The sequence below is a fragment of the Monodelphis domestica genome, chromosome 7, assembly GCF_027887165.1.
Source record: "Monodelphis domestica isolate mMonDom1 chromosome 7, mMonDom1.pri, whole genome shotgun sequence".
In the NCBI taxonomy this organism is placed as follows: Eukaryota; Metazoa; Chordata; class Mammalia; order Didelphimorphia; family Didelphidae; genus Monodelphis; species Monodelphis domestica.
Window position 1 is genome coordinate 76940200 of NC_077233.1, and position 27095 is coordinate 76967294.

The following is a 27095-nucleotide window of genomic DNA, read 5'->3' on the forward strand; positions in this document are numbered from 1 at the left end:
GCTTACCTTCCTAATTCTTGCTATGTTCTTGATAGTTGAATTCTCCAGATAAGTGGACTCTAGATAAGGAAAGTCCTTTTGGGTGTGTGTGGTAGGATATTAGTTTTCTAGATATATCCACTCTGGACAGGAGACAGTTTTGAGGAAACTTTAAACTGGATTTGCAAGACATCTTCAGGAGTGGATTAGAACACAGGTGCCTCTAAAGTGCTTATTGGTGTATAGATTATTTCATGCAGCACTGTGGACCAGGATCAGGGAACTCTGAATAACCTTCAAAACAGTTTTGTTTTAAATCCCTCCCTTTACATCCCCCAAACTGGCTGCCTTATTGAGCCCAAGATGCTATCTTCTATCCCCTGTGTCCAGGTCTTTGTACAAGCTTTCCTCATGTGCTCCCTCCTCACCATGTGCCTTTTTACTCTACACCCCACATCCCGAAAAAAAGAGTCAAACATTTGGTTTTTTTCCCCTTTTTCTTCTTAAATCCTTGTAACAAATAAGTATAGTTTTTACAGGATTACATAGCGTCTTGCTGAGTTGAACCTTGCAACAACCCTGTCTGGTGTGTGTTGAAAGTATTATGTTTCCCATTTGACAAATGATAAGCTTCCACTCTGAGAAATCAAGTAATTTGCTTTAAGTCACTTGACTAGTAAATGAGCCAAGACTAAGCCCCACTTCTTGTGACTTCCTTTCCAGAGATTTCAGCTCTCTTTTCACCTCACTATTTTATTCTCCACAGTGGTTCTTGTAAATATTTTCATCTCTCATCAAACTTCCCATGGCTTCCCTTACCCTCATTCTCCTACCTGAGAAACTTGGCTCTTATTTAAAAAAAAAAAAATTAGGCCGTCTCCATGAGTTCTCTTTTCTCCATTTCTTTTCACTCACGTGCCTTCTGCCACCATCTCCTCCTTCATGAACCTATCTCACAGGATGAGATTGCTTTATACTTTACCAAGGCTAATCCCATCCATCTACTCAAGTGATCCCATTTTATTCTGTCTCCTTCAACAGATTGCCCCATTGATCATCTGCACTCTATCATTTATTTTCAAATTTTCCTTATTATTTTTCCTTCTTTTTGCAAACATGCTCATGTCTCCACCATTTTGGGGGAAAAAAAACCCCTTCATTTCCATCTGTCATAACTATGGTCCTCTATCTCTTTTGGCCATTGTGACTAAACTCTTTGAAAAGACCATCATATAATAGGTGCTTCTTTTTTGGCCACTAATAATCTGGCTTCCAACTTTGTCATTCCACCAAAAAAGTTACCAGTGATTCCTTAGTCGCCAAATGGATGACCTTTTCTCCATCATCATTCTCTTCTACTCTCCCTTGCTATAGTAACACTACTGATTATCCTCTCCTTCATGACTCTCTCTTCTTTCTAGGTTTTCAGGCCACTACTCTCTTGATTCTTCTCCTACCTATTTGATCATTCCTTCTCAGTCTCCTTTGCTGGATTCTCATCCAGATCACTCCTTCTAGCCATGGGTGTTCCATTGGGCTCTATACTGGGCCCTCTTCTCCCTCTTTACTACTTCTCTCGGTGATCTCATCAACTCCCATAGATTTAATTATCATCTCTATTCTGATGATCATCAACTCTGCCCCAAACTCTCCCCTGACCTCCCATCTTCCATCTCTTAACTGCCTTTCAGACAACTTGAATTGTATGCCCAGTATTTGTCTTAACCCCAACATATCCCTAACAGAATTCACTGTTACCATGATGATGGAGGCCCCCATGACCTCCCACCTGGACCATTACAGTATCCTACTGGTGGGTCTGTCTTGTTTTCCTTCCTCAAGTCCTCATTCCAATCTTTCCTCCATTCATCCACTAAAGCACAGGTCCAACCTTGTCTTTCCCGTATTCAATAAAAGAATGGCTCCATATCACACTTGGGACCAAAACCAAAATGTTCTTTTTGGCCTTCAAAACCAATCATAACCAACTACTCCAGATTTCTACTTTACTCCCCAAAATGTGCTTTGAAATCCAGTGACTTCAGCTTTTTTTTGGTCTTCCCTAAAAAGATCCTTTCATCTGCTGGCTCTGGGCATTTTCTCTGGTTGACCTCCATGCCTGGAATGCTCTTCCTCCTCTGCCCAGTCTTTAGACCTCCCTGACTTCCTTTAAATCCCAATGGAAGACCCCACTTTCTACAAGAAAGCTTCCTCAACTCCTCTTTTAGTCTCTTTCCCCAGTGATTATTTCCTTGTTTGCAATTACTAGTTTGCTTATGATCTCCTCCTTTAGATTATATGTTCCTTGAGGATAGAGACTGGCTTTTGTCTCTTTCTGTATTCTTAGCACTTTCCCATATGGCCAGGCATATAGTAGGTTCATGATAAATGTTGTTCGAGCAATTGATTAAAAGATTTTCTTCATGAAATTTATGGGTTTAAGAGTGTTTTGTCATAGAAACTCTTTAAGACTTGAAGCAGAGTCTACTCTAAAATATCTGTAAGTCATTAGAGAAGACTTACGTACTGTATGAAATCAGAATGTAGAAATTAGAATGCAAGTACCATATTAGCTTCTCATTCCATGCTGACCTAGTACATGTGTTTGGTCCTCATCATTGTTGATTTTATATTTTTCCTTATGCCCAATATGCCCACCCCTGCCTCCTTTGCCCATTGTATTCTTTTAAATGTCCACTTAAGAAAAAGTAGTTCATATTTATTCTGGCTTCCCTGAGAAGTCATTTTTACCAGCTCCTTGATCTCCTTGGAGTCCAGAGTCCCAAGTTCACAGCCTTCTTGGATGGTTATTACTTGTGACTTTGGACACATCACCGAAGCTCTCTCTGACCCCAAATTTCTTCATCTATACCATGAGGAGGTTGGACTAAGCGCTCTTCTTGTTCTTACATAATCATCCTATGTGAAATGGCATTTTATATTTTTTTATGCTAGTTTTCACTCAATGGGAATTTTAATAATGTTAGTTATTTGTGAAATTTCAAGAGAATGAGAGTTAGGTCCCTAGCACACCAGGTGAGTTCTCTGGATAGATTTAAGGATATACAGTGTGAATCTTGAAATTTCTCAGACTTGTGAATGTTAAAAATTTCCTCATTGGGGAATTCTCCATTAGAACAGTTCCCTACTGGGAACATTCCCCATTTTGACAGTGAGAACTCTACTTGGATCAGAAATGGGAGGATCTCTGCTCCACAGGTACTTGGGACTGCTTTGGGGGAGAAAACTCCTTGCTAAACAATGAAAGTACTTTAACCCATACTTATAATGAGGCAAAAAGTTCTTTAAGTCATGCCTATTTTTAGAAGTAATACAATGCGGTGCTAAGCATCTATTAAAGGTCAGGCAACTTGTAAACTTGCCAGGAGCAAAGAGGTGAAAACTTATTCAGAAGTTTTTTCTGGTACAAACTTACTAAAGGGATTAGTCGACCCAACAGTGTTTTTAGAATGGGCTGACCTTTGGGAAAATGTCAACAGTGATTGGTAGATGGAAGAACTTAGGGGAGGTGACATAGGAGAAAACCCCCTATATAAGAAAGAGATTCTCTTGAGAAGAGATCTCTTATGACAATCCTTTTGGAGAATCTCTTGAGAGAGGCTTTGGAGAAGGGAAGCTCTTGGAGGACAATCTCTAAGGAGGTCTCGCTGGAGCTCCTCTGAGGGGACTCTGTCCCTCTGGAGGCTCTTGAGAGAGGCCCTTTGAAACAGTCTCTGGCTGGAAGGCTCTTTGAGGAGGACTCTGGCTGGAACTCTCTCTGAGGAGACTCTGTCACTAGAATCCTTGCTTAGACCTTGTGGTGAGTGATAAAAGACTTACTGACTGATCTCTCTCTCTCTTAAGACTCAGGTCTAGGCCATGTTGGCTTAAGGCCCTTCATACTTATTCCTTTCTTACTCTTTCTCTCTTTCTTTAATTCCTCATTGTATTATTAATTAAATTCTCTATAAAACCCAGTTGACTTGGGTATATTCATAATTGGGAATATTTCCCTGGCAACCACCTTATATTTGATTTAAAACCAAAACACTGTAGTGAAACATTTTTTTGCGGTCACAAATTTACTCACCCACTTTTATATCTTCCACTATTTTAACTCTTACAGTTTATGTCTCCAACTGTTTTAATTATTACAACAGGGATAGATGGGGATGCAGTTTGCAATATTATGAGACCCCCAGATCCCTCCACACATATACATACATGGGTGTGAACCTAAGAGCTTAGAGTGAAATGCATGTTTTGATAAGATTTTCCACTTTTTTTAGGACAAGGTAGATCAGACTTCTACTCACGGTCAGAGTGAGCTAGTGGAACCTGGATTCCAAGAACAACCCACCCGAGTCGCCTTAAATCACCAAGGTAAGAAACACTTAGTGGAAAGTGGGATGGAAAATGTAAATGGCATTGCTGACAGAATGATCTACTTCTACTGATAATCTCAAAAAAATGTTAATGGAGTTCCTTCTCAAAATTAAAATGTTTGTTTTAGGTGATAGTAACAGAAATTAAAATATTGCCTTTTGTCTAGGAAATATTGTAAAGAGATGTTCTTATGAGTAAATTAGAATCTTTAGTCAACTTGATTTTAGAACAGAAGTGTAAAGGATATGACCCCAAATTTCATTTAAAATTCTAATTGTGAGCACATTATGGGCAGGGAACCTGTAGAAATATTCTCAGATTTCAAACATTTATATATATATATATATGTGTGTGTGTGTGTGTGTGTGTGTGTAGAAACCACTGTTGCTACTCCTTACCTTTACCCTCTCCCATCAGAATCCCCACTGATGAGATTTCCTAAAATGACAGTATTTTATGCCTAGAAGGGTAAAAGATCTAAGCCAACCCTTCATATTTTTCAGATGAAGAAAATGAGGCTTTGGAGGCTGAGTGCCTAGTGTAACAGACTCCTCACAGCCTTCCTACCTGCTCTTGACCCCCGTCACTAAACTATCTTTTAGAGGGCTACAAGACTCATCTTCAATTTGGATATAGTTTCACTCTCCTGTTCAAAATTCTTCAGTGATTCTTTATTGCTTATCAGGTTCCTTTTTGTTGATATTCGTGGTGATCCATGAGCAGGTTCCTTCTTCCCATATTCTATACTGCAGTCAAACTCAACTTACTTCTGTCCTTATACATTGTTTCTTTAATTACCATTATTATTTTTATAATTTCGTTTATGGTGTTCCCTGTGTCTGGCATGGCCACCCTCTGCATTCTTTTCCTTTTACATATACATTCACCCATTCTTTAAAATCCATCTTGAATGCCACCTCCTTCAAGAAGCTTTCCCTGACAGCCCTTGTTGGTAATTACCTGTTCTCTTGTGGCAATCACAGAGCCCTTCATATTTTTCTTATATTGTATTGTTCAGTATTAGAGCTATTTATGAATGTATCATCTTCCCACTAGACCATAAGATCTTTTAGGGAAGAGACTAGGTCTTTATAATAATAAATATTTTATATATCTTCCTATAATGTTCTTCACTGGGAAAAGGAGTACTTAACACTGATATAACCTAGATCAAACTATTTACCACCTTGGGGAGTGGGACAGGGGAAATCTAAATCATAAAATGCCAAAATTATAAAAAATTGTTTCTATGTGTAATTGAAAACATAAAAATAAAATTCAATTAGTACCCAAGAAGAAAAGAAAATGAGTATTTCAAAAATATTTCTTGTTCCTAAAGTGACTTGTCAAGTCAGTTGCAGAGCTTGGGACTAAGTAAGCTTGTCTTCTAATTCTCAATCTAATTTTACCCAATATTATGGATCAAGTCTTTTAATGCCTAACCTAGGAACCTAAACACCAATTTTGGCACATTTTTAGTGGAGAAGTCAAAACAATTCTATGTGATGAATACTTTCTTCAGAATGAAGAATTGTTATGTACTGGAAATGGCTATAATAATCACAATTATTACTTCTACCAACAATTCTTCTTTTTATTATAGCTAACACTTACGCAGTACTTTTAGATTTTACTGTACTTTCTACATATTATCTCCCTTGATCCAAATAATATTAAAAAGAATGAAATTGAAGCTAGTTATAGAATTGGGAGTTATCCTTGACTTGGCTCTCTCTACACAGCTAGATGATCACCTTGTCTTAAGTAGCAATTTATGATAGATAAAAAGAACAAATAATAATGAGAAAAGATGTGATAAAATTGAGATGACAGTTTGAAGTATTTAAATAAACCATTGAAAATTAAAAATGGGAAAAATACAAGAAAAATGACATTGACTTTGATTATAGTAATTTCGTCCAGAAGTTAAGCCAAAGCAAATTAGTTGCTACAACAAGCAAACCAAAAGAACCCAGAAAATGCCTTAGTCAGCAAACATTTGCCTTACTTGCCAAATGGAGAGATGTCAGCCAAAGGCAATACTGGGTTAGAACATAAACTTGTCTGTAAACTCTTCTGAAGGTTGATGGATGATTGTGAGCACTATCATCTCATAAAACAGAGAAAAGCAGTGGAGGGTAAAACCAGTTTAAAGAGAGTTTGGCAAGAGATTCAGCTTTGCAAAGTCGTTTTTAAAGGCATTCAAGTATGAAAACAAGGAGTTGTACAAAAAGAATAAAAACAGAAACGATTTTGGGGGGGAAAATCATTTTGACAAACTTTTCCCTCCTTCATGGACAACAGAACCTATCACACTTAAACCCTAGCATCATAGTCTCTGTAGAGATTATAAAGGAGAAATGATAGCAGAGAAAAAAATTCCTTTAAAAAAACCCCAAAGAAAATAGAACAATTAGCTAGATTGGATAAATCTAGTAGAGCAGGGTCTTCATCCTGGAGACGAAGATCATCAGGAAATTTGAGGGAGGAGTAAATGCCAAAAACATGTAAAAAAAAATGTGGAACCTTGTTAATATGAAAAAAAAAGTGATGCAAAGGGCATCATTAACTCCTTATCTTTATATCTATTCTTCCAGCTATATAAAATCATTATTTATATATGAATTGAATGTACCCTAGATGAACATAATAGTATAGAATAAGCAGTCTTTCACACAATATTCAACACTGTAGCATGTCTCACAATTGACCAAAGGTCTCATAAGATTATTTTATATTGATTACCCCCCCAAAAAAAATTTGCTTTGGTAGTATAGCAGTTAAAATTTTGTTTCTCTGCTAGAAGTATTATATTTTATGAAGTTTATTAAGAATGTAAGAAAATACAAGTAAGAAAGCACCTGCCTAGGAGGGCTGAAAGGCCCATTCAATTTCACTTACATCATGAGAGATGTGCCTGCTTGGAAGCGGAAGTAGGAAGAGTCTTCAGTAGGCTTTTACAGCCAGTTAAATAGAAATATATAAATAGATCTCGCCCAGGTGGAAATCTCAGTGAGATTAGAGGGCATCCTGGGAACTAGAGCAAGGACTTCTGGGGATTGAAGTCCAGGGTTCAAATCTCCATTTTTACAGTAGAACAAAACATTGCCTTATGGTCTCTATTCCAAAAAGGCATCTTCCAACCACATATAAGAATTAGATGTATTAACAAAAATAAACTCCATTCAGCGACCATCTGAATTTCAGGTGAGACCTAAAACTGGGTGATGTGTGCTCGCCAAAAGTATTTCCCATTGTGGTGGAGGAGATCTAACAGAGAGTCCAGGTCATGGAGGGAAGAACCCTTGTGGAGAGTGAAATTGCTCATGTGCTTTGTTTGTTTGTGACATTCTGTTGATCCCATCAAGCCCCAACTTGTTGCAGAACTTCTTAGAAGATATGTAGTACTTCAGAGGAGTTCTAATGCAATATGTACTAAATGGGAAAGAATATCTATTGGCCAGAAGAATTCTCCTTGAATCTGAATGGATGCCCAATAGGACTTGTCTAAATAAATGCATGTATCTGGGTTAAATGGAGTATGGGCTGGGCACGCAGAATTGAAAAGGAGTAACAAAGGGAGCTGAAGCATTTCTACTGATCCTGACCTTTCCATAAAATGAAAAGCCCAGCTTTTCAATGTAAAATTTTTACTTATATAGTGTGATTTTGGACCAGGAACACCCAGCCTCAAAAAGAACTAAAAATATTTAAAATAGCTGCTTCTAACAGTAAAGTTCAATCCATTAATTAATTAATTCATTCATTCATTCATATTCAACACCTGATGATCCTATGACTTTTAAGGAGACACACTGTTAAGTTTCTGGACATAGCATGAAAAAAAAAATGAAAATAGCCCTTCTATTCATTCACAGTTTGTATTTTATAAGGGATTAAAACATTATTTTAAAGGTAGCCGGTTTAATTTGGGGAGAAAAGGCACATTCACATTCATGGAGGGATCAGGAAAGGCTTAGACATTGGGCAGATGTCACTTGATCCAAGTCCAATACCCTTTGGGCCGCCATATTCCCAAAGAGAGAAACTGTTGGTATTCTAAGAGGTAAAGTGGGAATATATTCCTGCAAATGGAATGTGGATTAGGTTTCCATGTTGTCAGGTCTTGCCAACTGTGTAGAATGTAAGGAATTAATGCAGGTGGGATTTTCTCAAAGATAATTTCCCTTAGTACATTTTTAGCATGAAACTATAGGAAAGCTGATCTTTGAAGGAGAGGATGAATTCATGCAAGATCAGAAATAGTAGTGTGGATTTTAGGGACACAAGAGTGTGTTCTGTTGTTCAGAGGATTTTAGAGTACCCTGTCTCCTTAAATAAATATCTTAGTAGATCATTTAGGACCTTTTTCATGATTATTTACTCATATCTTTTTCATATAATCTAGCCCTGGGCAAATCCCTTGACATCTTGGTATTCTTGGAAACTCTTAAGTACAGTTCTGCATTGGTAAAGGGATTTTCCTCTGCTAGGGATTTCCTATGTGGAGGAAATCACAGGTTCAATCCCTCATTATCTGTTACTAAACCAGGACCTAAGATCAAGGGAAAACTAAAACTAAAATATTGCTGTCAACTCTCCATTGTTAGCGTACAAGGAGAAGAGCAGAAATGCATAATTCCAAATGGCTGATCCTCCAAAAGTCATTTTTATTTGACTTTGGCGTGTGCCCTTGTTCTCATAGGTGAATATTGATACCCATCTGCGTTACTCTTGAGTTTTCACTTCATACCCATGAACTGGAAAAGAGGAGGAAAGTTGGGAATAATCAATTCTGAGGAAGTCATGGAAAGAGAGGGACCTAAAGCATTGTTAGGGAAGCTAGGAATTGGTGCAAATATCCCCTTCAATTCAAAAGAGAAACCTGTTACATTAAGGGCCAGGACAGAGAGAAAATGAGGTGAAGAGATTAGTAAAATTCACCAGCAAGTCTTAAAATCTTTTTTTTTTCTTCCCCCAAGTCAGCCTGAACACTCTCTGCTCCTGAAAGAATATCCAGTTTCTTTTTGTCTGTAGATGCCATTAATTCAGTAGGCAGGTTGTTTGTTTTGTTTTTTAACCCTGTCTCTCTTGGGTGGTGGCTGACAGACAGGTGTGTCTTCTAAGTCGCCTCAGGGAGAGGAGATCATTTGACCAAGATGCAATGCTGTGATGACTCCCCTAATTTCTGAGTCATGAAAAGAGCACATTATAAAAGCCATTGGGTTCAATGACCCACGTGACCAGTGGCTAGTTGGGCATTTTTTTTTGTAATGCACCTGTTATTTAGAATGAAAGATTAACTGTGACTTTCCTTGACCTGTTACTTCTCCCTGGCAAAGAGGATTTATTGCTTTCACTTGATTAACTTGTTCCTAAAGTAAGCAGCTTATTCTTGTTTGACAGTGCCTAAAAAAGATTTTATCCTATTTCTGAGCATTATACTGAATGAAGAGAAGAATTTCTCTTGGAAAAAAGGTAGTTTTGGGGATTGTGGCTCTTAACTATTTCTACTTTCCATCATCATTGGAGACTCTACAAGTTGACCTGTCAGTGGGTAGGGACTTCTAGATGTTGATTCTTTGGTGTGCGATCTCACCTCACTCTGAAATAGGCATTTCCTAATTACAAAATTACTTCTTCATTTAAAGTCCAATTTTGTTCAGATCGTGTCAGCTATTGTGAAAGATATAGTAGAAAATGTGATTATATAAAATTGAAAAGCTTTTATAGAAACAAAATCATTGTGCCTAAAAGCCATTGGTGAGTGGGCAAATGGTAACAGTAGAGGAACAAGTAAATCTCAAAAAAGAACTGCAGACTGTGAACCAAGAATGTTCCAGATAACTAATAGAGAAATGTACATCAAAATAACCATGAATTTTCTGTTCATATCCAGAAAATTGGCAATTGGGGGGGGGGGGAGTCTAGAACGGTACTTTTTAGATGAGTTATGGCAAGATAGGAACACCGATGTATTGTTGATGAAATTACAAATTAAAGGTAAATTTGAAATTGTTTAAAAAGTGTTTGAAATGTCCATTTCCTTTGACTCATGCTCCACTGCTAAGCATGTGCCTTAAGGAGGTGTTAAGAAGGAAAATGCTGTTCTTTTGTATTTGGCACCTTGCAGACCTATCACATTTTAAGGTTACTGAAGGAAATCTAAAATATGAGGAATTTAATTTAGTGCTTTGCTACTTTTTCAGCAATTTGGGCCAGTTTGGGAAGATTTCGTTTAAATTCAAGACATTACAACTTACATCTTATTTAAGTAGCAATTTGTCTTTTTTTCCCCCTCATTTTCTTTTCATTTTGAATTTTACAAAGACCAGATGAAATGAGCATTTCCATGTATGAGGAAAACAGAAAACAACTTGTATTTAGTGCTATAAATCTACTATGTAGTTATTCAAGTGTATTAAATTTGACAAAAGTTGCTTTCCTAAAAAATTGACCTAACTAGTTACATATTTCTCTTTGAATTCCTTAACCTTTTGTATCTTCTGCTTTGCAAATTAGAAGCCTCCTTAGTTGAATGAACTCTTAAGGGTACTTCTATATTGTATGTACTATTTAGATTGAAAATCTTGTTGGAATAATTTGAATTTAGTGAATATGAAGTCAACACAAATCTTTGAAGAGAGAAATATTCTGCAAAACAACTGTAATTTTTGTGGTTGCTTACTCACTTGGTAACTGGGCTTCCCAGGTTCCCTACAATTGAAGTGATTGAGCACTGTTGACACATCAAAAATGACTATAAAAATATTTCATCTAGCCTTTTCTGTTTCTAAACAGGTGCTTTATTCCGTTTCTACTTTGCATTTCACACTTTGTACTTTATTACAAAATATTTTACCTCTCCATCTTTAATATCTCGCAGCTGTGTAAATATAGCTGATATGACCCTACTGTTGATTATATCACCTGCCTTGCCTATAAAAACTTTATGAATAGTAGGCTTATATTCTGATTATGAAAATTATCTTGCAGATTTTCTGTCTTTCAGTCTCAAATTTCTTCATTTCTATTTATTTCCCATGTGTTTTTTAGAAACATTTTAAAAATAGAATTTAATTTGCTATGAGCAGATTCTGCCTGTTTGTTACTACTTTTGAAATAGAGTCTAGGTTATTGGAATTCTTTATAGCATAGCTTTACTGTATCCTTTCTTATGCAAATATTCCTTATGAACCCCAATGTATTATTGACTCTAGAAAATCGACTCCATTCACTTGCATGTAATCATCCAGTATAAACAGTTGGCTTCTTTCATGGAAACCTTTTTATTCTTTCATGGATTGGCAGTCCCATAATAGTCATTACAGTTATTTCTTGGGGCTTGCTTACATCCTCATTATTTTAAGAATCTCAAAAGTTCTTGATTTAGTGTGGCCTAATTTTATGTGCAAAAAGGTCTGTATTGAAAATTTTCACCCCATGCATGGCCAGTGCAGAACAAGAATATAAACCTAAATGGGATCATGAATATCTTTAGTAGGAGCAGGAATGACAAAACTAAAAATTTTATTTTTTATATTCATAAAACTAAAATTTTTAGTTTTAACCACTCATTAAAGGTGGGAAAGAAAAATTATTTACCAAATAGAATAAAATAGATTTGGGAAGTGAATATTTTTTCCAGGGGCCATCATGCATGTTTTTAGAAATCAGAGAATATTAAAGAGGTTTTCTCCTAATACTTTTCAGCATCTCAGAACTACTGTGTCATGTCCTAAATTTGAGGTTCTCAGGAAAATGGTGAGATACACTACTAGTATTTTATCTCTTTGTTCTTTTGTGGGAGATAATCCTTGTTAAGATAAGTCCTAGGAGGGAAACCAAAGTGTTAACCTCAGGCTTACTCATCCTATGGCACTATCAATCTTGGTGACCTCCTTGTGGATACTTTCCTTCCTCTTAAAATCAATCAATTTTATTATTAATGCCAGATTAATGACATACCATGTCAGATACTCTGCTAAGTTGCAGGAATGCACAAAGGAGCTGTTATCTGGTTTAATATCCAGAATAGAATGTAAGATTCTAGAAGTGGCCAGAGCATACGAAATATATTATAACAATTATTTTGATTTGGACAGTATGCTTTTATTAATACTGCCTAAAATGAATTACTTTGACCTTGAGACAAGGGGGTGCAGCTGTATCACAGGGCTGGTTTATATTGATCTTGAAGTTAACTATGACTCCAAACTTTTTTCCCCCACAAGAATTGCTATTAAAAATTTGCCCTCCTATTTTGAATTCATGCATTAAGAAATAGTAAACTTGTATTTGTTGCTTTTCAGTTATTTTTCATATATTTCTGACTCTTTGTGAACCCATTTGGAGATTTTCTTAGCAAAAATACTAGAGTGGTTTGCCATCTCTGTTTCCAACTCATTTGACAGGTGAAGAAACTGAAGCAAATAAGGTTAAGTGGCTTTCCCAGGGTCACAAAGCTAGTAAGACCAGATTTGAACTCGGGAAGATGTGTTCTTCACTCTAGAAGAGTCCTTCCCTCTATCCACTGTGCCACTTACCTGCCCAAAAAACTTAATTGTGTTTTCTATTTATCTCAATTAAAATTAATCTTTTTTAAAACTTGGTCTTTTCGGGGGCAGCTGACTGGCTCAGTGGATTGAGAGCCAGTCCTAGAGAAGGGAAGTCCTGGGTTCAAATGTGGCCTCACACACGTATTAGCTGTGTGACCCTGGGCAAGTCACTCTTCTGCCTTGGAACCAATACACAGTATTGACTCCAAGATGGCAGGTAAAGATTTTAAAAAACAAAACAAAAAACTTGGTCTTTTCTTCAAATTAGTCAGTATCTTTTCACAAGCTGATTTTGTTTTCTGGCATATTAGTTACTCTTCTCAAGTTTTGTATTCTCTAGTTTTGTTAAGCTTGCTAAGTTTTCATAGAGGTTATAAAAATGTGGTCTTAAGCCCAAGAACTCTGTAGTATGCCCCCAAAGACCTCTCTTCATTCCATTCTGTTTTCAACAATTTGGGGACAGTTAATTCATTTCCTTCACCTTGCTCTTAGTATCATTCCAAACTCTTGTGGTCAGAAGGGTCCAGTTTTCAAGTTCAAGAAGGACCCAGAAGTCATCTTGTTCAACCCTCCCATTTTATAGGTAAAGAAATTGGAGCCTAGAGGAAGAGCCGGTGTTCTTTCTGGCACAACTCGGTTACAACAAATTCTCTCTCACTATCTTTGGTGGGTAGAGAACTGGCTTTGGAATCTGGAGGGACAGACCGTTTTTTAAGTCTTTCTTCTGACATAAACTTGTTGGGTGACCCTGGGCAAGTCTTCTTAACTCCTCATTACCCTGACCCCCAGGCGATGAGCAGGTTCTCTGCTTCCTGAGCCAGGGCTCTTTACAGGTACCATATTGTCTCATTAACTAGCCTGGCTGAAGAATGAAGTGTATTGTTGAAATGGATTCTCTAGATGACTGGGGTTATTAATTAATTCAGGGAAAGGACATCTGGCCCATCACGAGATCTAGAGATTTGCCTCCTGAAGTCAGTGTTACACTGGTTGATCTCTCTGTTAAGTATGTTTTAAAAATGTATCACTTTACCAACCACAAATCTTTTAACCTGTTTGGTAGCCAGATCACCCACAGCAGCTCCGATTTAGATAGGAAGAATTCTATTGAAGCATACGATTGAGTTGGATTCTTTAAGTCAAATATACTTAATGAAGGAAATAAAACATCTCTTCCAAACTTCATGCAGCTAACAAACAGAATACGTTCAGAGCCCAAGAGAAATGGGAGTTCTTTTTCATTTTTTTGTTCTGGACCTATGTTTTAATAGATACAGATAAATCCAGGGATAGGAATTCCCTTTGGAAGTTAATTTCCTTTGTGGAAACTCCCTGAACTAAATAGATAAAGAATTTCTCTGTAATTTGTCTTATAAAAACAAGACAACCGTGCCTCCCGTCTTGGAATCAATACCGTGTATTAATGATAAGACAGAAGAGCAGTAAGGGCTAGGTCATGGGGGTTATGTGACTTGGCCAGGGTCAGACAGCTAGGAAGTTTTGGCGGACAAATTTGAACCCAGGACCACCCATTCTTTAGTCCTGATTCTCAATCCACTATCTGCACCCTATGATTTAAAGTCTTGAGAGACATTTGCCTTGGTGAGGGGACTCGGGAGGTAACTGATTTAATCCCAGGTCTCTCCCTTATATTGGTAGCATATAGCCAGGGTTGGTTATTTAAAAATCAAACTCTGATTAGAAAAATGCTAACTAAGCTTTTACTTTATTAAATATCCAAATGGGATGAGTTTTAACAGAGACAAACACAGCCAGTGCTTAATTAATACTAAAGAATCACAGCATTAGAGCTGGAATAGCAATCTAAGTCCCTTATTTTATGGAGGAGGATATTGAGATTTTCTAAGGTAGCAAAGTGACTTGTCCATAGTTATACATCAAGTTAGTGGCAGAACTGGGACTAGAATCCAAAGAACATTGAATTTGGACGCCTGAAAACCTGGATTTGAAACCTAGTTGTTACCTTTGTCAGTTAGGGCAAGTCAGCATCTCTAGGACACAGTTTGTAAAAATAAGGAAGCAAGATTATGTGGTCTAAATCTTTGAGCTGACTTCTAGTTTGCTTATGACATGCTCCTACTGGATTTTCTCTTGGTATTATAATCATTTATTAGAAGAGAAATTGCCTCTGTTTTCCTGGTAAAACAAAAGGCACTAAAGTAAAAAACAGTCTTTTTCACCTCCAATCTGATCAGATACCAGCTGATCTTGCTACATAAAATCAACACCTGCCACCAGGTCCTCCATCCCCAAGTTTTGGAAATATTGATTAAACTGTATTAGAATGTTTCCAACTGGGTGGTATGGAACAGCTTAAATTTGAGGAGAATCTGGATGGATAGGATGGTTCATCTGCCAAGTAAGGATCATGGTATTTATTGTCTGTCATAAATTACATCCAAAAGTTTTTGGAGAAACTGGACATTGACATCTTACTCCTCCACCATTTTGATACTGATGTGATTGTGCCTCCTTCTGACTTTTGTACAGCTCTTTCTTTCCATTCTAAAGAATAAAAAGAAATTTAATTAATTCATTGAATTAAAAGAAAAGGGAAACCTGACTGATGAAATCTATTGCCCAGTACAAGTCTGACTTTATTAGGGTAAAATGAATCAGTCTCTGCTAAGTCAGTAGGTTCCAGGAGGATATCTCTAGATGGAATCATCCCTTTAAGAAGTTGTAAGCAGTCACAGAAGGACCAGGACTGTGGACTTTGTTGAGAAAAGCTTTAAAATTTTTTTTAAAAAACATTTTTGAGTATTAAACAAAATTTAAGTGAGATGACTTTCATCTTTTATATGTAAATTAAAATTGAATTGTTACTCTCTAGTAGATATAAATTTCATATTGTTAGAAAGTTTCCTGATGGGTAAGCATTAATAAAGATTAATACCTCTGCTTAACACAATTCCTTGTTTAATGAATGCTTTTTTGACTGACTGAAATCTAAACCTTTGGTGGATGACAGTGAATTTTGTGGCTCAGTTCAATTTATCATGCGTTTAATAAGGTCCTAATATGCAAATTGTTAGCTAACTAGCTATTTGCTAGAGATGCAAATACAAAAATCAAATGCATTCTCCTGTCAAAGAGTTTATAATCTTAACTGCTCCATATGACTGTTGTATGTGGGGATAAGGAATAAAAGCTTCAGGGTTTGCTATTCGTTCAGACATTTAGCAATTTCTGGCTTTTCGTGACCCCATGGACCATAGTATGTCAGGCTTTTCCATCTCCCAGTTTCTCGAAGTCAGTCTAAGCTCATGTTCATTGTTTCTAGGACACCATCTATCTGTGCCATCCTCTGATGTCCCCTTCTCCTTTTACCATCAATCTTTTCCAATGAATCCTGCCTTCTCATTATGTGCCCAAAGTATTTAAACTGCCACTCCAGTATTTAACCTTCCAGTGAGTAGTCTGAATTAATTTCTCTAAGTATTGATTGATTTGATCTCCTTGCTTTTTACCCAAGTAAAAAAGCAATAAATTCCAGCTTCAGACTGATCAGACACCAGCACATCTTACTTGACTAGATTTTTTGTTTACCCCTTGCCAGAATTGTGTTTACCTGATGAATTCTTTCCTGACAAATTTGTCAGTTAATATTTATTAAGCTCCTACGATGTGCCAAACATTGAAATTCTTGGAAATATAAAGCAAGGAAGTAGTATACTCCGTTCTTTACAAGCTCAAAAAAACTATATACAGGATAAGTTAGAGATAATTAGAAGAGGGAAATACTAGCCTTAAGGGTGATTGGGATGGCTTCTTGCAGAAAATGGGACTTTGGCTGAAACTTGAGGGAAGTCAGGAGGTGGAAATGAAGAGGGAGAGACTTCTAGGCATGGGAGACAGTTAATATTGATTCACATAGGATTAGGCTAACTTTCCCCTTGGGGGTAGGTGGGGAGAGTCAGGGGGAAAGTAGAGAAAGCCAAGAGACTGGGAGGAAACTCAAAGCAAGGAACAATACTCCATGATCATTCCCAAGGTCTAATAATAAATAGTCTTTACTCCAGTGAATCTTTAACTAAAATAAATATTTTACAGGTAATAAAGTTAACATTTTTACCTAATCTGCTTATTCCTGCTCATTCTCTCTCTTCCCTCCCTTTTAGCTCCTAACAAAGCTTTTACTGTACTTGTCATGGAACCAGACTGATGGGTAAACCTGTGCTTTATGGCACCAGATGATAACAATTTAAAGAAAGTATGATAGAAGTCTAGCTCTCTTAGTGCAATGAATAATAATAGAAAATGTTTTGTGTTAATTTTTTTACAGTTTTTATTTGCTTTGATAATATCAATAATTTAATGCCCGGGCCTTTTATTAGTAAGCAGTAAATCATTTCTGTGTGTGTATCCACAGATATATTCACATAAATATGTATATACACACATATTTTGTGTATACTATATATGTACGCACACATAGATTCATGTGTTATGCAGACACCCACATATACATATATACATATGTATATGTGTGTGTATATATAAATAATTTACAAAGTTGCAGCTTATAACTTTCCAACAGTTGACTAATAAATTAACAAATGAGGGTGGAGCTAGAGATGGAAGGTCCTGGGTTCAAATGTGGGCTCCAATCACATTATGTGATCTTTGGCAAGACAGTTACTCCTGTTGCCTAGCCCTTACCTTTCTTCTGCTTTGGAACTAATATTTAATATTGATTCTCAGGTGAAATGTAGAAGTTTTTAAAAAAAGTAAATAAATTAATAAATGAACATGAAAGGACTTGTGAAATGGGAGTGGGGAGCTCTGTCTCAGGAGGGTAGCTTCTTGCCCTTCAGTGATCCAGTCACATCCTTTAAGGGAGTATGTTTGAACCCCAGGTCTAGGTAGAATCAAGGAATCCTAGAACTGGAAAAGGGATTTTAAAATTAAATTAGTCCAATTCCTTCATTGTGTAAATGAGGAAATTGAGAAACAAATGGATGAACCGACTTGCTGAAAGCTACAAGAATAATGTCTGATTCTTCTCATTCTTAGACATCTGGATTCCTATATATCTCTCTCTCTCTGGTTAAAAAGAAACTACAAAATTTGCATTGGAATATTCATTTGTACCACCCCTCTGTTGGGTTTATTATCTGTATTGTGTAAATCTACTTTCTATTATGTAAATGGACATAATCACTATACCTTCTATTTTCAATGTATTTTACAGTTGAAAAAGACTTGTTGGTGGACTTGGGGACCTAGCTATATTAAATAGAATTTTCTCCCTGGGGAAAACAGGTTCAGGGTTATAAATATTTAACTACTACTTGTAAAATGGTCTTGTAAGATGGATCTTAGTCAGTTTTGTGTCTTTCAAAAAGGAAGATCATATTTAGAAGGTGAGAGAAATGAATTCAGCAGGTATGTAAGTACCTACTCTGAGTAAGCTATGTGGCCATGATCAGTGGAAATATAAAAATAATAATAAAAGGAAAAAAAATAGTTTCTGCCCTCAAGGAGCTCACATTTCTACTGAGACAGAAATAATATTTACATAGGAAAGAAAATATAATGTGATTTGAAGTGGGAGAGAGTACCAGGAACTTGGAGGGAGCAGGAATGGCCTCAGGTATGTATGAAATTGCACCAGAGCCAGAGCCTGAATTTTGAAGAAATCTAAGGATTTTATTGATTGTAATAATTGACATTTATATAGCATTTAAAGTTTGCATTCCTGAGATAGGTGCTAAGAAGCTGAAGAGGAAGGACATTCCACAGATGAAGTACAGTCTGGGCAAGGGTATCAAGGTAGGAAATGCAATGGAAAGTTAAGGAAATAGCAGGAAGCCACTTTATATATGATGGCAAGCATAATATAAAGAGTATTATAAAACTAAATCTGGAAAGGTAGGCAGACTCTTGACTTCAAGGGCCTCCAAATATCAAGCTAAGACGTTTGTATTTTATCTTAGAGGCAAGAAGACATTAAGTTTATCAAGCAGAAGATTTATGCTTTAGAAAAATGACTGAGAATGGTTTGGAAAGAAGACAGGCTAGAAGTGTGGAGGCTATTTAAGGAGTTCTATTTCAGTAGTCTCGATGACAGGTTATGGGAACTGTTTCTGTCAGTGCAAAGAAAGGAATAGATGTGAGAGATAACTTGCAGATGATTTTAAAACTGATTTATAAGAGTGGTCAAGTTCAGGAGTCAGATCTTGCCTTATTGGATTAATCTCTCTCTTTTCTCTATCTTCTCTCTTTCCTCTCCTCTCTTCTATTTCAATCTTTCTTCTCTCTCTCTTTCTCTCTCTCTCCCCCCCTCTTTCTCTCTCTCACTGAGTCACCTCATTGTCCCCTCTTTACTAGTTTTCACTGTCATCCAAAACATTTTACCAAGTCAAACTTAGACTTCTATTTTGGAATCCCTTTTTTTGATATACTCTGAGGCCTTCAATGCAATGTAATCTTTAAAAAGGTAAAGAATTTTTAAAAATCGATCCTAGTTTTAAAAGAAATTGTCACAAGGGACAACAAATTCCAAGAAATTAACAAGCATAAAGAAGAAATAGCAATCACTCTTACAGGTTTTATTTTTATAAAAGTTAAAGTAGTATTCAGAAAAATGAATTTTGTTGTTAGAGAAGTCAGAATGGATGGCTTTGGCTGTGGGTAGGAAGAGTTGTGTATACATAATAAGAGGAGGGTGGGGAAAGGATTGTGTCTAAGCATGGAGACAGCCTGAAGGAGAGGGTCAGTGGGTCAGGTTTCCAAGTTATTTTTTTATGTCTTTTTACAAAGATCAGAATATTTGAGGTGAAAATGGAAGAGACGCGTTCACATGTAGTACATGAACAGCATGTATCCTCCCTGAAAAGAATTCTAGAATTAGATTTTGAGACATCTTTAACACCACCCTTCCTGCTTTTTAAATACCCCTCCATGCTTCCATATTTGCCACTGGTTCTTGAGATTGAACTCTTTAAGACAGCAAACCTGACTTGGTATGGTAACTTACACTTTTAGCATTTTTCCAGAGAAAGATGGGAAGGAAAAAGCAATGTGATCTGAGCCCTTGGCAAGTTTGCCAAGTAACCTGGAATTCCAGAAAATCCCTCTAATGGAAGTTCTTTTTAAAAGCATCTGTTTCTCAAATGATCACTTCATTCCGTTGTTCACTTTCTTAGAAAATGTGCCCATCAGTACTTTGATTCCTGGAAACTGGTCATCTTGAAGTTCTGAATTAGAATTTTAAAGCTGAAAAGGATGTTAGAGATGATTTTGTTCAACTTACTTTGCAGAGGAGAAAACTGTGGTTCTGGGAAAATCTTCACTTATAGAGCTGGGATTAAAACCCATCCATACCTTTGCCACACTATTTTTAATCTCTAGGAACTCATTTAAGAAATCCCACTCAAAAATGCCAAACTATCTCTTCTGTTTTTAATAACTGAGAAGACATAATGGTGAAATCAAGCAACAAGCATTTATTTATTAAGTATTCATAATGTATTATGTGCATTTTGGTAAGAAATCCTGCAAGGTAAAAATACAGTCTTTTCTCAAGATGCTCATTATACATACCCCTTTTCTCCTTGGACATTAGTTACCTTTTTCTTTTCTCCTAAAAATGAACTATTATTTTTTCTTCAAAAAATAATTTTAATCAGTTACATTTATTGCTTTGATTTCCAGAATGTTTATGTTTGGGTTTTTTGGCACTTAAAAAATATTTTAAAAAAAAGTTTGTATTTGATTCTTTGAATGTCTCCTTTCTCCCTTTTTGTTAACAAAAGAGTTCAGAGACAGAAGTTTTTCCCTAAGGATAACTTTGGCCATATCCCAAAAGGTTTGGTATATTTTTTGTTACTATATTTTATACATTTATTATTATTTTTTTTTGGTAATTTGTTTTTGGACCCACTTATCCTTTGGAATGCTATGACTGATTTCTTCACTTTAATCTTAATCCTTTCTTAAAGTTTCTCTTACTCATTATAAATTTTATTTCATGACAGGTTCCGCCTAGGAACCATTTTATTCTGCCATGATGCAACACATTCCATGTCCATTCAATGCTCTTCTACATCCAAGATGACTTCCTTATTTGGAAAGCATCTCTCAATTTGTTCTCTTTCCTTTCCACCAGAACACAGTGTCCCTTCTTTTCTGGACTCCTTTTCCCAGTCTCCCTTTGGTCCCCTATTAACTTAAGCTTGATTGAAAACATCATTTTTCCAGAGGATCTCCCTCTTCCACTCCCCAAAATTTCACATAAATCTTGACCTGAAACTTGATGTTGAAAATAGTGAAGCTTAGATATCTTTCAAAATGCTAACAGATGATTTTTAATTATTAGCATGAAATTATTTTTAATATTAAATTATATTAATTATAAGATCAATTATAATCTAAATTAAATTACAAAACAGTAAATATAAACTGTTTATAATTATAATAATATAAATAAATATAAAATGATTATAAAATTATAATTATTAGAAGCACTATTTTTAAAATATAAAATTAAATTAAAACTCTTTGATGCTTACAACCTGTGAGAGCTTGTACAAGACAGAACCTCTGGCCCTTGGTTTCCTCATCTGCAGAATCCGGAAGTTGGACTAGATGATTAAACCTCTGATCTTATAAAGATCACTGTTATTTTTATGTAGATAGATTTTTGGAAACTCTTAAGATAGCTTTTTTTACTCTTTAAACTCTTTCTTAGAATCAAAATTTGCATTCAAGTATTCATTTTTACCACCCCTCTGAAGGATTTACATCTGTATTGTGTAAATCTACTTTCTATAATGTAAATGGAAATAATTAATATCCCTTTTGTTTCCAGTGTATTTTGCATTTGAAAAAGACTTGTTGGTTGACCTGGGAACTTAGCTGCATTAAATAGAATTTTCTCCCTGGAAAGCTGGAAGAGCTAGCCAGTGGGGATTAAATGACTTGCCATGGGTGATACAAGCTAGGAAGTGTCTGAGATAAAATTTGAACCCAAGACTTCAGATCTGTAGGCCTGGCTCTCCATCTACTGAGCCACCTACTCTAGCTGTCCCTTGGGTCCCCTATTTCTTAGTGATTTTATTTTGGAGGGGTTTTTGTAAGGCTGGAGGGTAAGGGAGAACTGGGGTGATTGGATTTTAAATTCATTTGTATTTTTATATGAAGGGTGGAGAGTTGAAAAAATAAGTTATAGCTCAGAGTAATAAACTCCTAGATACCAACTCAACAAGTAATATCTTTCTTGGGAGTGAAAAATCGCTATCCTGCAGATGATCTGCTATGCAGAACAGTGTTGTATAGCATTGAAACAATGGCCTGCTGCCATTTTGGAACAATGTTGCCATACTTAAGTCAGTGAGTAAGGAATAGAACAGTATTAAGTAATAGTGGGGTAATAACCAGGGTGGCAAAATCTTTCCCAGGTGTCACTTGAACATCAAGTATTACACCAAGAAGATTGTATTTTATGATTGCCACACACTGCCCCAACGAGCAAGTTTATACACTTTCCCTTCGGTTTTCCTGAAATGAAAGATCATAAAAATAGAATTGTGAATCAACCCCCAAAGCTACAGAAATTTTTTAAAAAAAGAAAATCTATCACTGGATCCAAAGTACGCATGGTAATGGATGATTAATTATTATCCAGCATTGTTTCTGTGCTGGAGGTAGTATGATCCAACAGTTGTGACTTTTTTTTTTTGATTCTGAGCTTTACCCTGGACTTTGGGAGCCTTACTCTTCCCCTCTTTATGCTTCAGTTTGGCACTCTGGCATAAGGCCTCAGAAATCAGGATGAAAAATTTACCAGACCAGAGAAGGATCCCAGCAGTTCTGTCCCCAGGCGGTGCTTAAAAAGTAAGATAAATTCAGTGGGCATAATGGGCTACTTAAACTGGCCAAAATCATGACTCATTCCCCTAGAGGAACAGCCAAAGAGATTGTGGATGATTGTTGGAAAACCTTTGATAAACAATACAGGCTTATGATATTTTGCATAGAGAATTTATTTTCATTTAATATTTATATATGAATTCTGTATTAGTATTTCAGAGCTATAACTGGGGGCAGCTAGGTGACTTAGTGGATCAAGAGCCAGGCCTTGATGGGTGGTCCTGGGTTCAAATTTGGTCTCAGACATTTATTTGGCTGTGTGATCCTGGGCAAGTCACTTAACCCTCATTGTCTAGCCCTTTTGCCTTGGTACCAATACTTAATATTGGTTCTAAGATGGAAGATAAGGGTTTAAAAAAACTATAACTAAGAGAAATAAATTAACAAGTGGATGGAAACTGAATAAATGTTGCCCCATTACATCTGAATCTTCAGTTGGATAAGTAAAGCTTCAAGAAGGAAGTGTTATTTGAGCTGGTTTGTTGACAGGATAATGATGTTAGCTATTATAGATTATAGACAGACAAGGATTAAGTGACTTCTCCAGGATCACAAAGCTAGTAAATAAATCCAGATTTAAATTCGGATATTCCTGACACCATACCACTTAGCTGCCTTTCCTCCCTTCCTCCCTTCCTCCCTTCCTCCCTTCCTTCCTCCCTCCCTTCCTTCCTTCCTTCCTTCTTTCCTTCCTTCCTTCCTTCCTTCCTTCCTTCCTTCCTTCCTTCCTTCCTTCCTTCCTTCCTTCCTTCCTTCCTTCCTTCCTTCCTTCCTTCCTTCCTTCCTTCCTTCCTTCCTTCCTTCCTTCCTTCCTTCCTTCCTTCCTTCCTTCCTTCCTTCCTTCCCTCCCTCCCTCCCTCCCTCCCTCCCTCCCTCCCTCCCTCCCTCCTTCCCTCCTTCCCTCCCTCCCTCCCTCCCTCCCTTCCCTCCCTCCCTCCCTCCCTCCCTCCCTCCCTCCCTCCCTCCCTCCCTTCCTCCCTTCCTCCCTCCCTCCCTCCCTTCCTCCCTTCCTCCTAGGTTTTCTAATAAAGGCAGACCTCTTTCATTTCTCAGATATATAGAGAAAGGAGTCAAATTTATAAGAATGCAAGTTATTACCCAATTGATAAAGGGTCTAAGGAGATGAACAGTCAAGAAAAAAGTCCAGGTTATCAAAAGGCATGTGAAAAATGCTCCCAATCACTATTGATTAGAGAAATGCAAAAACAATTCTGAAAGTACAGCTTCATACCTATTCAGATGGATTTCCCAACAACTCTGGAGGTAGAGATTATGATCCTCTTTTTTACAAATGTTGAAAATCAGACCTGACAGATGGACACAGCTAGTCAGTGACTGGGGCAATATTTGAATTCAGCTCTCCTATCTCAGGAATCACCTCCATTATCTTAAAAAGTAGGAGGTAGAATTATTCAATTTCCCATTTTGTAAATGAGGAAACCAGGCAGGGAGAGGCTGGTGACCTGCTTTTGGTCACACAACTAGTAAATGATCATTAGGAGGGCACGAATTGATAAAAATCTTCAGGGACTCTGAGCTCCTTCCTCTTAATTAATGCTTAGTACTGTACCCACAGACAGACAGGGCTGGTGATGAGAGTGGGCTGAGATGTGTGCTCCTGGGACCAGGCTACATATAGTTTTGTTTGGCCTGAGAGAGGTCCTGGTGTATGTCAGCTGTTCACTGGTCAATTACAAGTGAGTGAGGAAAAAGCAATTGGGTCCTGGGGAAAGAGGGTGGAGGTAAGGGAGAAATGCCCTTTTCTTTTTTTAAAATAAGTAGGAAATATTTTGAGAGTAAAGAAAATGACTTCAGCTCCTCTTCCCCTCAGAGAATGAGCACCTCAGGCTTGCTTACCTTCTAGGAGTCTCTCTTGACCCTTTCATGCACTCAGTGTCCCCCATCCAGCCCTCCAGTCACCTAGATTTCCTCATCATGCCCCGCCCCCCTAATGAGTGCTTTGTCTCAAAATTAACTCTTCCACTAAAACAAAAACTGGCCTCCCACCTAATTTTAGTATATGTGTTGTGGAAGCCAGCACTGGCCTCCCACCTAAAAAAATCCTCACCTACATTGTGGTGTGGATGAATTAAATCTTAAAGCTAGAGAAGTGACTTGTCTGAGAGATCCTTCACCTCCCTGGTAGGTTTGCTTTTCAACTCATATGAAACAGTAATTAGTGGAACTTCAGCTATATTTTTCCCCTTTCAATCATCCTGGCTGGCCTCCTCAGCCTGTAGGGCCAGTTTTAAGTGGCCAGGAAGACATCCTGAGGGCTGAGGCAGGAGGAAATCTACAGGGCCTACAGGCCTGGGCTGAGGCCCAGGGAAGGGGATGGAAGTTCTCCAGTACTCTTAGAAGAGAAAGCTGGCAGGACTGGCCTCAGGCAGAATCTGAATGTTTATCCATGGCCTCTTTCTCACCTCCTGGTTACATCTCTCCCCCCCCCCCCCTCCCCCCCATGTCTTTTGCCTATCTAATAGGTCCTAGATTTATATTCTTCTAGCCCCCATGTTATCTCCTTTTTCCTTTGTCTTTCCCTCCTCTTGAGAATCTCCCATTTCCTTCTTTTGGATTAGTTTAATCAAATTATTTTCCTCACTCATTGGCACTTCAGTATGAGTGGCTGATGGCTTCTACCTTCCTTCTCTTCCTGAGGCATTTGGTTTTTAACCTAAATGAATCTCTTAATTAGCCTAAAGGGCCTCCCAGAGGCTTGATGCACTCTCTAGATGTCTTGCTTTCTTCCATTGCTGTTCCCTCCTCTTCTAACCTAACTATCCCCAGAAATGCTTGGTTTGGTCTTGTGGAACTACTAATTATAGTCATTTTCATGAACTGCTTATTTTTGCCTAATTACAATGTAGTACAATAATAATAATAGCCTGCATTTAAATGGTGCTTTGTGGTTACAAAGTGCTTTACATATATTATCTTATTTGTTTCTCCTAACTGCGCCTTGAGGGGAAGTAGGGCAGGTGAGAGTATCCTCATTTTGTGGCTGAAGAATCTGAGACTCCAAGAGGTTAAATGACTCCCTCAGAAAGGTAGCATTGAACAGAGACTTTAAGTATCATCTGGTTCAGTCTTGTCATTTGACTGAATTCAGCTGAAGTCCAGGTAGTGAGTGAGTGGCCCAGATGGGACTGGAATGTAGGTCAGGGGCTCAGAGCATCCCACCGTTGGGAGGAACCTTGGAGGCTCTTACAGAACAACCTAGTCAAGGCAAAAGACTTGTGTAATGATGTTATTAGGCTTCCAGAAAAGAGAAGGAGGAATGAGGGCAAAAACTGAAAGACCAGGATGCTTTCCACCAAGCCCAATGATCTCCCAGCCACACCAGCTTAATGCATGCCATTGCATGTGCGCCATCATAACCCAGTGAATGTTACTTGCTTTCACCGTTGAGCCCTGACCCTTGTCTATGCATGATATCCATCATTTGTCTCATATATGTACTTTATTGTTCATCCACCTCAGCCCTCTGATACCAATTTTTTCCTTCTCATCACCCGCCTCTTGGAAATCTTCATCTCCATTGAAGATCTAGCTCACTTGCCACCATTTTCCCATATCTCCATCTGTACCTCCCTCTGCCAACAGAATGCTCTTAGATAATGAACTAGTCCTAGATGACCCAGGTCCAAATCTGGTCTCATACTTGTCCTAGCCATATGACCATGAGCAAGTCACTTAACCCCAATTTTCTAGACTTTCTGCCTTGAATTGATATTGAATATTGATTCTATGATGAAAGACAAGGGTTAAAAAATACTATGAGATTATCTAGCTCTTCTGCCTTGAATTCATATTGAATATTGATTCTGTGATGAAAGGCAAGGGTTTAAAAAAATACTATGAGATTTTCTGCTTCAGCTTTGTATAGTTGGAAATTCTTGAACCCCTAAAAACTACTCTACCCAAAACTCCTTTCTGTATTAACTAGAATCCTTTTTCCTTTTCCTGAGTCCTGGCTTTCATGTGATTGTATTTAAGATTGGTATAACTCCTTCCTCTCTTCTTCGTCATGGTTGATTTAGGCACATTTTACTCTAGTTTTTTTTTTAATTTTAATATATTGTATAAATATAATACTTAGTTATTGAATATTAATTTTTAAACCCACAGCTTTAATAGCTTAAATTGGTCCTAAGACTTTCGTCTCATCCTATATGTGCTATTTACTTACCTTCATACCCATTATTTGCATCCCCAATAGAATATCTGCCCCTTGCAGGCCTGCCACTTCATTTTCCTTTTTATATTCCCAACCTC

The 27095-nt window shown here is 37.3% G+C and overlaps 1 protein-coding gene across 4 annotated transcripts in view; it reads left to right on the plus strand.

The window, feature by feature from the left end:
- The window catches only part of GRB10 (growth factor receptor bound protein 10), a 233563-nt gene that overhangs the window by 73535 nt on the left and 132933 nt on the right, over positions 1-27095 (plus strand). For 3 of the 4 annotated variants that reach the window (XM_007500399.3, XM_056804837.1, XM_056804836.1), the window contains one exon: positions 4269-4362. In XM_007500399.3, the coding sequence (XP_007500461.2) occupies positions 4269-4362 (94 nt within the window). Of the gene's footprint in view, positions 1-4268; positions 4363-22482; positions 22785-27095 lie in introns of those variants that run through there. The other variant, XM_007500401.3, reaches the window with a different exon arrangement.